Source organism: Silurus aristotelis (genome assembly GCF_946808225.1).
Source record: "Silurus aristotelis genome assembly, chromosome: 17".
Taxonomy (NCBI): Eukaryota; Metazoa; Chordata; class Actinopteri; order Siluriformes; family Siluridae; genus Silurus; species Silurus aristotelis.
Window position 1 is genome coordinate 11,994,498 of NC_139590.1, and position 12,235 is coordinate 12,006,732.

The following is a 12,235-nucleotide window of genomic DNA, read 5'->3' on the forward strand; positions in this document are numbered from 1 at the left end:
ATGTGTGGTGTCAGCCCTGGCCCACCCACTGGTGGGAGTGGTGTGTGTGTGTGTGTAGATGATTCTCAGAATGTTGACACAAGTAAAATTAAACAAAGTAAAATGATTTCTGTATTTTTTTTATTTTTTTTAATTTTAGATTTACGCCTAATACTGGTCACAAAATAATTTCTTGGTCAGCTGTTTACACGGAGTTATTAACTTACATTTTTATTTATCCAGTCTAACTGGTTACATTCCCGAGCATAAATTAATAAAAATAAACCAATTGTGAAATGCGCGATAAATTAATAAGTTGGTCTCTCTCTCTCTCTCTCTCTCTCTCTCTCTCTCTCTCTCTGACTACTGCAAGTGCTGCAAACCAAGTGACATGTGATGTTACTTACCTTCAATTAAACGCAAAAATTTGGTCCCAACATTGTGTCATCCATTTTGGCTCTTCAAATAAATTAAACACAAAGTGTAACATCCAAAATGCGCTGCATAAACGCATCGTTAGCCACAGCAACAAACAAAACTAAATTAAATTAAAAAATTAAACAAAAGGAATTTGCAAAAAAGGTCCAATTATCTTAGTAAGATGCTGCGGGTTCTCCGTGCACAGGGGTAGAGAAGCTACTCGCCGGCAGATTTCCCGCTCAAATGACGCAATTCGTTCGCGTGTGAACTCCCGCCAAAATGACGTAATACGTACAGTGGCATCCACGCAGCGTCCGTCTGGTTTAGTGTACAGTTAAAGGTCTTTTAAAAAAAGAGTCCCCTACCAGAAAGTAGAAACACGTTGTATGGTTGTATGGTGATTTAATCAGATATTTTCCCTATACATCAATAAATTAAACTCATACTGATTCTGCATTATGGTGAATTAAGTTCTGTTATTATTATATATGTAATTAAATAAAAAAAAAGAAATGCAATTAAATAATAATAATAATCATCATCATCATCATCATCATCATCATCATCATTATTATTATTATTATTATTATTATTATTATTATTATTATATACACGTTATTGTGTTCAGTTATGCGCGTAACACACAAAACAATCTTGGGTTATTCGTGGTGCAAACGCGGCTTGAAGAGAGTTCATTCAGACCACGCCCACGCTTCTTTTGATTGGTGGAATTTGGTTACACCCACAAGAATGTACACGCGTACTAATGCACTCAAGTAAAGAGTATGGAGTGATAGGTGGAAACAGAGAAATACACTGGTTATGTGTACTTATTAGTAGGTTAGTGTGCAATTGCGTCATCCAGCTCCACTGTTGATTTGTGGTACCCGTTCCTCTCGGCTTTGACAGCAGAAGCGTCATGGCACTGCGGGCGATTGTTGGTCAGCTTAAATCCCCTCTAAGAGACTACCTAAAGAGCCGGAATGTAATATCGAGTCGAGGGTACGCCGCAATGGCGCATGCGAGGTCGGTGCTGGAGGGCGAGCTGGAGACGATCCGCGCTGCCGGGACGTGGAAGGGTGAAAGAGTGATCACATCCAGTCAGGGACCGCATATCAACGTGGAGGGAAGTCGTGGCGGTGAGCGGTGGCCATTTACTGGAAAACTACTTTAATCACGAAATTAAAGTTGGTCATTGCATCTGGAACATTTGCTTAACTTTCAACTTTGATAGAAGTCTTGAAGGCACACAAGCATATGCTTTTTATGTTGAAAAATACTTTATGATCTTAAAATATTGAGAGAACCACACAAAAATAGAATAACTCTTCATGGGTACATAAGGGTGACCACCCTAAATTAAGACTTTAACACCACAAATAATGACAAAAGCTTCAAATGAAACATTTATTATTGATTAGACATTGTTACCCAATTGTGCAGGAAATAACATGGGAATGTCACAACACTACCATGGAAGGTCTTTCCATTTTTTTTTTCTGTCATTGCATCAGACCTGTTTTTGTTACATAATCATTTAATTTCTGCAAATGAGTTACAAATCTTATCCAAATGTCAACGAGTTTTTTCACTGTATTTAAAGCCAAACTGTTTCGACCAAGAATATATAAGGTGTTTAATACTGTATTCTCCTGAATCTCTCATTGTGCAAGAAAATATATACCATTTCACCCATTAGCTACACGTGCTTGGTTTGCAGGTCTGTTTTTTTTCTGTTCTTGTGTTGAAAGAGCCACAATGGCATTATTAAAATCATCAACACAACAGCTTAGCTTTCTCATTTGTTCTGCAAACACAAACTCATTGACCTTTTTTGTCCTAATGGCTGTCTGCAATTTACCCCTATTTTTTATGTGATTATTTTCTTATGTCTGTACACATTTCAGATATATTAAACTTCTGTGCTAATAACTACTTGGGCCTGTCCAGTCATCCAGAGGTCATTCAGGCTGGAATTGAAGCACTACAGAAATATGGAGCTGGGCTGAGCTCAGTCAGGTTCATTTGTGGGACACAGGTGAAGAAGGAGATCATTTGGAAAACAAACTAAGTATGACTTAAGAAACTGTAACTTGTAACTTGACAAGTAATATTTCTCTTTTTTTACTCCAGGAGCTTCATAAGCAGTTGGAGCAGAAGCTAGCTCAATTCCATGAAAGAGAAGACTGCATCCTGTATGCAAGCTGCTTTGATGCCAATGCTGGCCTCTTTGAGGTACTTCAACTATCCAATCATATATTTATTATGAGAGATATGCTCTATTTCTCATTCTGTTGGTAATATAATCATCTCAAGGGCTTCGCTGGGGTGATTTTGTGTCTGGGCCTTCAGATTTTTTTTATTGATAGTTGCCCAGCAGTCATATGGCCTCAAAAACAGTTTACTATATATGTAAGTTTGTAAGTATGTTTAAATGCACTATATAGTGGTGCATCACACTTCCAGAGTGTGCACTCTATTCATCCGAAACAATCGCCTGCTGCATTTCACACACTACAAGAGGCAAGAGCTTGCTAGAAGGAGAGCAATTTTAGAACTATTGCTTAGTATGGTAGCTACAGTAATGCAGTTATCATTTGTCAAGCCTAGTCCCTGGTGGTCTAGTGGTTAGGATGTGGTGCTCTCATCGCTGCAGCCTGGGTTCGATCCCCGGTCAGGGAACCAACCCCAGCCACTCAGTGCCGGTCCCAAGCCCGGATATATAGGGAGGGTTGCATTAGGAAGGGCATCCAGCATAAAAACATGAGCCAAATCAAACATGTGGATGTTCCTCTGTGGCGACCCCTAACGGGAAAAGCCGAAAGAAAATTTATTTGTCAAACTTTAAGATTTTAAAATATTGTGCTATATATGCATAACCAGGCTATATATATGTGTCAAATATTCTTAAATGTAATATGTAAATCTTTTTTGTTTGTTCTAGGTTTTGCTGGGCCCGGATGATGCTGTGTTATCTGATGAACTGAACCATGCCTCAATCATTGATGGAATTAGACTGTGTCGGGCACAAAGGTTCCGCTACAAGCACATGAACCTGGATAATTTGGAGGAAAAGCTGAAGGAGTCCCAGGTAGATACATGTTGTTGTATTTATATTTAGAAGCAGGCACTGGTTTTAAATCCCTTCATACTTCTTATTTTTCCATTCGTAGTCTTGCCGCCTGAGGCTGGTAGTAACTGATGGAGTGTTCTCTATGGATGGTGATGTAGCTCCTCTGGTAGGTATTTGCGATCTTGCTGAGCAGTATGGAGCATTGGTCTTTATCGATGAATGCCATGCAACTGGATTTTTGGGGCCTCGTGGGCGGTAAGTAGAAAAATTCAATTTTGAGACACTTGTTAAATGTATAGTATTTATTTATCTTATCAAAGACAGTGCATACTGCACAGCTAAATTTTAGTTTTGTGATTCAACAGTGTCATAGATAATCACCCTGCTATTAAAAACAACTCCCTCACTGAAGGTTGGACTATTACTTTACATGCTGTCTAGTGTAATAATTCTAAGTAAATTTTTTTTTTTACTTAGTGGTACTGATGAGCTGCTGGGGGTAATGGACAGAGTGCACATAGTGAATTCTACTCTGGGAAAAGCTCTTGGTGGAGCAGCAGGTAGGTTTTGCTACAACTTGGTTCATCTCCAGATAAAGTGGGTCTGGTGATGTTTCGGATATTGATTTATGTGTATGTGTTTTTTTTTTCTCCTACATCTCTTTGACTCATCATCGACATTCACACACAAAATGTGAATGGTTAACGTTAATTACGTTGCTGTATTTGTAATTTCAGAAGATAAATTGGATTTATCATTTTAATTAATCAGTATTGTTTTTATACATCTTGTAACTGCAATTTTGTATTTAGTAGCAGATTTATGGAGGAGAAATTTAAATAAACAAATTACACAAGAAGGAGCTGTTATAATACTAATGTCAAAATTATGAGAGGGCTAATAACGTTTGCTAATGGAATGCTACCATAGTTTTGTGAGGACCAGTATTGACTTTGCAGTGTGTTTTAATATTTGTTTTTGATATGCTATATGCTTAGTCATAAAGAAGTCCTTTCACATTTTCAGGTGGTTACACAGTGGGACCGAAACCTTTAATTGACCTACTCCGGCAGCGTTCTCGTCCTTATCTCTTTTCCAATTCTCTTCCACCGCCGGTGGTGGGCTCTGCCACTCGTGCAGTGGAATTACTGCTGGCATCTAATGAAATTGCACAGAGCATGGCTTCCAAAACCATGAGGTAGGATGAAATTAAAGGAGCTCTGCAGGGAGACTTTTACAGGCTAGGGTTTATCTCATAGTGGCAGATAGATAAGCTTTCTGTTGTTGGGCAACCAGTAAATAATTGTCACAGAATGATCCTTATGCTGAATAAAATTTTTTTTAGAATGCTCTTGTGTCAAAGTACTTCATCCAGATTTGTATGTTTTATAACACCTTGGCCAAAATAAAATTAAATGAAAACATGTTTCCAATTACATTCACCAGGTTTAGAAACAGCATGACACAGGCAGGGTTCACCATCGCAGGCACGGCTCATCCCATTTGTCCTGTGATGCTTGGAGATGCTCGCCTGGCTTCCATCATATCTGATGACATGCTTAAACTTGGTAAGACCTCTGGTTTAACAGCATTATTAGTATTTTTGATATTTGATGAAAAAAAAAGGGAATATATACAGAATGTGCCTATTTCAGCTAATATATTTCCATCATGTTTCTTTAACTCAGGAGTGTATGTAATTGGATTCTCCTATCCCGTGGTTCCCAAAGGAAAAGCTCGTATCCGAGTCCAGATCTCAGCTGCACACACTGAATCAGACATCGATCGTGCCGTAGAGGCCTTCATACAGACTGGCCGAAAGCATGGAGTTATATCATAGATTTTTACTACATTCTCTAAGATATTAGTAGAACTGGATGCCTTTACCAGCCTTACTTGACAAGAAAAGTTGGGTAAACTAACTGTTACAATGAGGGACTTAATATTAGTTTGACAATTCTGCTGAGATGCGTAGGGTGAAAATAAACAACTTTGCACTAATAAATGCTTTTCTCAATATTTTATTTGCAGTTTTTGCCTGTTTGTTTGTTTGTTTTAATATAAGTATATAAAAACACTCAGAGTAATCTGATTATTGTCCATGTCTTCTGAAACACTCATAATTCTGTCACATTTTACTCATTGTGTATTTGTTTAAAAAGGATGTCATTTAAATAGTTTTTGTTCACTTCTGCATACATGAACCTCAGTAAATTGCTGAATAATGAAGCATAACATTTATCCTAACTTTTATAATAATAATGATTTCTAGAATAATATGATGCTGACAGATAGTTACAGGGGATTCCTCAAACTCGTGAGAAACCAAGAACCCTATATGATTTTTGGCAAAATAATTTTATTTTTATTTTTGCCCAATATAGTGGATTTTAAGCTTACATTGATATCACTTAACATATATAGAGAGAAAGTATGATCTATATTCGAAATTAAGCAAAAAATATTCTGTAAAGATCAGTCTCTGATGACTGCACTTGATATAGCTAAGCTTTTTACAAGCCAAAATCAAAATAAAGTCATTAAAACGTAAAAATATATATATTCAACATATGTTTCTGATTCTTAACGCCGAAAGTAATAATCCTGAGGTAAAAACATATGGTCACATTAACTCCTATAGCCACCCAGGAGGGAGCCATTTTACACATAACCCCTTTTGGCAAACGCCATTATTGTTCATAGAGCAGACGTTTTCGCGCCACGAGAGTCGCTTAGCCACGCCTTTTTTGACCCGCTCGAGTCGGCGAACCAATGAGACAATCGGTTTGTGAGCAGTGGGTGGAGTCAGGCTGCAAAACCGAGGCGGGCGCAAAAGTTTTGCCGGGAAAAATAGCAGCGTGGCAGTCATTTTGTGAGTGTGCTGGAGTTTTGTGTTATATCGTGCAACCAGCAAATAGTTACTTAGTTATTATATTTTCAAGTTCGTGATTTAAAGAGAAGAAGATGTCTGGATTTGACGATCCCGGAGTTTACTACAGTGACAGCTTCGGTGGAGGAGAAGGCATCGGGGATGAAGGGACTGTAAAACGCAGTCAGATCAAAAAGCGCTTTCGGGAGTTTCTGAGACAGTTCAGAGTCGGTACCGATCGAACCGGCTTTACCTACAAATACAGGTACAAGAAAGAAAATAATCCGAATAAAATAAATCTTAATTTGTTGTTACTGTAAAACATGAGATCTATCTATCTCTCTTTTGTTCCTTCTTTTTTATTTTTTTTAACTGTTCACCGAACTCCCATTATACATTGTTTTTATTTATCAACACTATCATCTAAAGTTTGTTTTTGTTGATTATTTGTGTTTTATATTCAGTTGTGTTGATTGTGTAGTGTGCTATCTCTAATCCCTTTGTTTATTGTTCGGCCATTTTCTGCAGAGATGAACTCAAGAGACGTTATACTCTTGGAGAGTATTGGATCGAGGTGGAAATGGAGGATTTGGCTAGTTTTGAGGAGGATCTCTCAGATTGCCTGTACAAGCTCCCCACGGAGAACCTGCCTCTGGTGAGATCAGCCTTCACACACATGAGGAAAACTCAGACACACTCATGCATGAATCTGCAACCAGCCAATGAAATGTTGCATGTTTTATCACTTAAAAATGACATTGTTTGCAAACCTTTCTTGAATTTTGGTCATGTTTTTGTTTTAATTGAGATTAAAAATGTTTTAAAATGCTATGATAGCTCGAAGAGGCAGCACAAGAAGTCGCTGATGAGGTCACACGCCCAAGGCCATTAGGGGAAGAGACTGTGCAGGACATACAGGTGATGCTGAAGAGCGATGCCCATCCTGCGTCTATTCGCAGTCTCAAGGTGAGATGCAGAAATGTGTTTAACACCACTATGCAACGTAACAAAAATGTATATGTATGGAATAAAATATATCAGGGAATATTTATATAGAGAAATGAATGACCACTTGCTACAATGCAAGTAATTACACGTTCCAAAATACTTCATTCTTCTTATACAGAAGTTGTTTGCACCAGCGCTTTAACATTATGTATAAACCGCTATTGTTCCTGCGAAAAACACAAAGCTCTGACTTTTTCTGTATTGAGAAAAGTCACTTCTGACAGTTACAAAGCATTGACATTTAATTCATAATAAAAGTCTCAACTTATCGAATATAATATTTGTTTGAGAGCAATTGTCCGTGATGCTACCATAGAAAAACAGTATATTAGGAGATGCAAATTAAAATAGTTTTCAAATGTTTATTAGCCATAACTGTGGTCAGGTTCCCTGGTGGTCTAGTGGTTAGGATGCGGCGCTCTCACCACTGCGGCCCGGGTTTGATCCCTGGTCAGGGAACCAACCCCAGCCATTAGGGTTGAACAAGCCTTAGTGCCGGTCCCAAGCCCGGATAAATGGGGAGGGTTGCGTTAGGAAGGGCATTCAGCGTAGAAACATGTGCCAAATCAAACATGCAGATGGTCCGCTGTGGCGACCCCTGATGGGAGAAGCCGAAAAAAGTATTAGCCATAACTGTGGTCAGAGCTGCTATTATATAAAAATTAGTCAAAGCCTTCTCATGCATCAGATTTAAGCATTGCTGTGTGTGTATACCAGTATTGTGTATTAACTGTGGTTTTATGATTCTTCTGTCCTGCAGTCGGAACAGGTGTCCCGTCTGGTAAAGATTCCTGGTATCATCATTTCCTCCTCAGCTGTGAGGGCAAAAGCCACGAGAGTGTGCCTGCAGTGCCGGGGCTGCCGTGCTGTCATCAGTAACATTCCTCTGCCACCTGGCCTACAGGGTTACGCTTTGCCTCGCAAGTGCAACACGTGAGTCTCTTTGCGTTTCTCAATCATAAGACTTAAGATAAGACTTAATTTTTGTAGGTGCACGTAATACATGTTTACTGTAAGAGAATAATTCATGAGAGGTTCTACTTTCTCCTCTTCCGTAGTGAGCAAGCAGGTCGTGTAAAGTGTCCCGTCGATCCCTACTTCATCATCCCAGACCGGTGCGTGTGTGTGGACTTTCAGACCCTCCGTCTGCAGGAGTCACCCGATGCTGTGCCTCATGGAGAAATGCCACGACATATGCAGCTCTACTGTGACCGGTATGCATGTGCAGCTTCATTTGATGTATATGCTGTTACAGTCTCTTTCCAAATGTCTTCTGTGGATGTTGCAATAAATTGTCTAAATAGTCAATCCTGATCTTTTTGTAGGTACCTGTGTGATCGTGTAGTTCCTGGGAACCGAGTGACCATCATGGGCATCTACTCCATTAAGAAAGTGGCTCAGCCCAAGGGCAAAGGTCGGGATAAAGGGGCTGGTGTGGGCATTCGCGCTGCGTACCTGCGTGTAGTGGGTATTGAAGTGGACACAGAAGGAGCAGGTGTGTACAAATAGTTCGTGTTTAATCCGGTCTGCATTGTGTACCTTTTTTTAAAATGTAATAAAAATTTTTTTTTTTTTAAATAGCAGGTTTCACTCAATGCACTTTATGTAGCTTGTGTTGTAGCTTTATTGTTTAGTGTAGCACCAGGGTTCTGGAGGAACGTTGTCTTGATTTTACTGTGTACCACTGTGTATAGTAGAAATGACAATAAAAGCCTCTTGACTTAACTTGAGCATACCTTGTTGTTTTGCGAACCATTTTTTAAAATGTATTCTTGTTTCCTTTTTCCACCATTTGTCTAGGTCGTGGAGCCACAGGATCAGTATCTCCTCAGGAAGAGGAGGAGTTGCGTGCACTGGCTTCTTCCCCCTCTGTCTATGAATCCATTGCTCGCTCTCTGGCGCCCTCTATATATGGCAGTGATGATCTTAAAAAGGCCATTGCTTGCCTCCTGTTTGGGGGCTCCAGAAAGAGGTGAGTAGTTATTTATTTGACTAGAACAAATACATATAGATGAACACATTAATCACAAATATACATTTTTTGTTTTTGATTAGGTTGCCAGATGGTCTTACTCGCAGAGGTGATATTAATCTGCTGATGCTTGGAGACCCTGGCACAGCTAAGTCTCAGCTGCTAAAGTTTGTGGAGAGATGTTCTCCTATTGGGGTATGCTGAATGCCAAATTAGTTTTAACTACACTTGCATTGCCCCTGAATACTCCTTATTTTTAGTACTGTTTTAAAGGTTGTGCTCTTGTGTCTTAGGTTTATACTTCAGGAAAGGGCAGCAGTGCAGCTGGTCTAACAGCATCTGTGCTCAGAGACCCAAACACACGTGGCTTTATCATGGAGGGTGGCGCTATGGTGCTGGCTGATGGGGGTGTTGTGTGCATTGATGAGTTTGACAAGGTAGAGCTTAAGTGGTACATATTTCTTAAACCTATGGACTGTTGAGTTTGCTAGTGTCTTCCTGTGTTGTTTGGATTCTTACATTTTCAAGTCTTTCTAGATGAGGGAAGATGACAGAGTAGCTATTCATGAAGCGATGGAGCAGCAGACAATTTCTATTGCCAAGGTACAGAGAGACTGTTCTGTTTTGCTCTTTCTTTTGCTGTGTGACTTCTTGCATTTGATGTGTTACTGATGTTCTGTCACGCTGTCTCTAGGCGGGCATCACTACCACTCTGAACTCTCGATGTTCTGTTCTGGCGGCTGCCAACTCTGTGTTTGGCAGATGGGATGACACAAAGGGCGAGGACAATATCGATTTCATGCCCACAATCTTGTCTCGTTTTGACATGATCTTCATCATCAAAGATCAGCATGATCAGCAGAGAGACATGGTGGGTGGAAATACTGGTGCTACTAATTTAAGTAGAACTTGTGAACGGATATGTCTAATGAGCCTTAACCAAATATTTTTTTAATTATACATGTTTTGTGTTCTTAGACACTGGCACGCCACGTGATGAACGTCCATCTCAGCGCTCAGACTCAGACAGAGGGGGTGGAAGGAGAGATTCCTTTGGCCTTGTTGAAGAAATACATTGCTTATGCCAGATCGTAAGTGTACTTCCCTTCCGGCTATACAGCATTAAAGATTAACAATTGTACTATAACATTCTCATCTCTGGCCTGAAGTGTAGATTATAGTTTTGATCAATTTAAATTGTGGCTAAATTATGATCTTTGAAAGATCTTTAACTTCTAACAGCACTGTATCACTTCAAATGTGTTAAATGATTGTATTTTAACAGAAAATGTGGTCCTCGTTTGTCTGCGGCTGCAGCAGAGAAGCTGAAGAATCGCTATGTGGTGATGCGTAGCGGTGCGAGGGAGCATGAACGTGAGAGCGTTCGCAGAGCCTCTATCCCAATCACTGTCAGGTAATGGCATAAAGTCTCATTTGTGCATTTTAGCACAATAAGCTTGCTATGACTCTCTGCTGTAAAATTTGACCGCAATGCTTTCCATTCAATTAGTCTGATACAATTTCTAAGCTTTAAAGTACTTTGTAAGATGACTGTATGAAGTTTTTTTGCTTGCTTGCTTACAGGCAGTTGGAAGCAGTTGTACGCATTGCTGAGTCCCTGGCAAAGATGAAGCTACAAGCGATAGCTGGAGAAGAGGAGGTGGATGAGTCTCTCCGACTTTTCCAGGTGTCTACACTGGATGCTGCACTGTCTGGTAGCCTTTCGGGTAAGTCTTTTTCACATCGGGTTTACTGTGGTATTGATTAAAGTAAAATATTGGAGATCACAATCTAATATTCATGAGATGTAGTGTTTGGATTAAGTATATAGTATGTGTACATGATATTTTCACTAATACTGTGTAATGTCACTCCTGTTTTCAGGTGTGGAGGGTTTTACCACTCAGGAGGATCAGGAAATGATCTCCCGCATTGAGAAGCAGTTAAAGAGGCGTTTTGCCATTGGTTCTCAGGTTTCTGAGCACAGCATTGTACAGGACTTTGCCAAACAGGTGAGAAAACACCTGAGGTTTACAAATGTTTTACCCTGGGGTATTTTTTTTCTCTGTTCTTATTTTTTGTTTAATTAATACTTTTTTTAAAAGTTTATTCTACCTGCTTTGGTTCTTTTTCTTTGTTACTACAGAGCCCCAATTCATTGTGGTAAATGTCTCATTTTAGATGTCTTACTGTAATCTGTACAGAAAGATGCCACTAGGAAACTTTTCCTTGTGCGAAATGGTGGCATTTTTCATCAGCATTACTACAGCTTCAAAAGCAATACCACTCTAACAATCTTCTCTTTCTTGTCTTTGAACAGAAATACCCTGAGCATGCCATTTATAAGGTCCTTCATCTGATGCTAAGGAGAGGAGAACTGCAGCACCGCATGCAGAGGAAGGTGCTGTACAGGGTCAAGTAGATGGGGACTGTATGTTTGCTAAAAAGGCAATAAACAGATGAATATCATAAAAAAAATTTATTAAAGTCTTTGTGAATCCTTTTTCAATAGAAAGTGTGCTATCTTTTGTAAATAGTTCAGTATCTGATGTGCACTTTTCACAATATCAGACTGTTGGATATTTTCATGCGTAATTGTTGGATATTTTCATGCATAATTGTTCATTCTATCTGTAGCACATATGCACTATGTGGTTTAAAGATTGTGCTTTTTACCATCATCAGACTCATAATTATGCTATTAAACTCCATGATTGTGATGAGCTCTCAATTTGAGGGCTTTTCCACTGAGAATATTCTCATGGTTTTTTTTTCTTTGTTTAAGAAGTGTAAGTAAAGCAATGTTAAAAGTTCATGACCTTTGTGTGCTGTTACTTCCCCTTGGTTTTTTTTGCACTCTTTGTTCATAGTAGATATTTATGTAAATGTTTATTTTATTAGTAACATATTTACA

General features: G+C 39.2%; 2 protein-coding genes and 1 long non-coding RNA gene across 3 annotated transcripts; 2 read left to right on the forward strand and 1 right to left on the reverse strand.

The window, feature by feature from the left end:
* Positions 1–1,187: 1,187 nt before the first annotated feature.
* On the forward strand, positions 1,188–5,491 carry gcat (glycine C-acetyltransferase). Its single transcript, XM_083566801.1, has 9 exons — positions 1,188–1,538; positions 2,307–2,437; positions 2,533–2,634; positions 3,344–3,490; positions 3,573–3,727; positions 3,950–4,032; positions 4,499–4,670; positions 4,919–5,040; positions 5,161–5,491. The coding sequence occupies exons 1-9, from the start codon at positions 1,319–1,321 to the stop codon at positions 5,310–5,312; spliced, it is 1,284 nt and encodes a 427-aa protein (XP_083422927.1). The 5' UTR covers positions 1,188–1,318; the 3' UTR covers positions 5,313–5,491.
* Positions 1,301–5,072, reverse strand: LOC310740271. The gene is made up of 2 exons (XR_014537614.1): positions 3,243–5,072; positions 1,301–3,005 (listed from the first exon to the last, which is right to left on the reverse strand). It is a non-coding gene; the product is annotated as an uncharacterized lncRNA (long non-coding RNA).
* A 778-nt stretch (positions 5,492–6,269) lies between the features above and the next one.
* On the forward strand, positions 6,270–12,134 carry mcm5 (minichromosome maintenance complex component 5). Its single transcript, XM_083566649.1, has 16 exons — positions 6,270–6,606; positions 6,870–6,996; positions 7,179–7,307; positions 8,110–8,282; positions 8,408–8,563; positions 8,675–8,844; positions 9,150–9,321; positions 9,405–9,516; positions 9,615–9,758; positions 9,859–9,924; positions 10,016–10,192; positions 10,300–10,412; positions 10,607–10,735; positions 10,906–11,048; positions 11,206–11,333; positions 11,642–12,134. The coding sequence occupies exons 1-16, from the start codon at positions 6,437–6,439 to the stop codon at positions 11,741–11,743; spliced, it is 2,211 nt and encodes a 736-aa protein (XP_083422775.1). The 5' UTR covers positions 6,270–6,436; the 3' UTR covers positions 11,744–12,134.
* Positions 12,135–12,235: the final 101 nt, after the last annotated feature.

Bases quoted from the DNA above. Each gene is read 5' to 3' on its own strand.
- gcat (XM_083566801.1), top strand. From the start codon at position 1,319: ATGGCACTGCGGGCGATTGTTGGTCAGCTTAAATCCCCTCTAAGAGAC. The intron at 2,438-2,532 runs GTGAAGAAGGAG...TTTTTACTCCAG, and splicing joins GGTTCATTTGTGGGACACAG to GAGCTTCATAAGCAGTTGGA. The intron at 3,728-3,949 runs GTAAGTAGAAAA...TTTTTTACTTAG, and splicing joins TTTTTGGGGCCTCGTGGGCG to TGGTACTGATGAGCTGCTGG.
- mcm5 (XM_083566649.1), top strand. From the start codon at position 6,437: ATGTCTGGATTTGACGATCCCGGAGTTTACTACAGTGACAGCTTCGGT. The intron at 6,607-6,869 runs GTACAAGAAAGA...CATTTTCTGCAG, and splicing joins GGCTTTACCTACAAATACAG to AGATGAACTCAAGAGACGTT. The intron at 7,308-8,109 runs GTGAGATGCAGA...TCTGTCCTGCAG, and splicing joins CGTCTATTCGCAGTCTCAAG to TCGGAACAGGTGTCCCGTCT.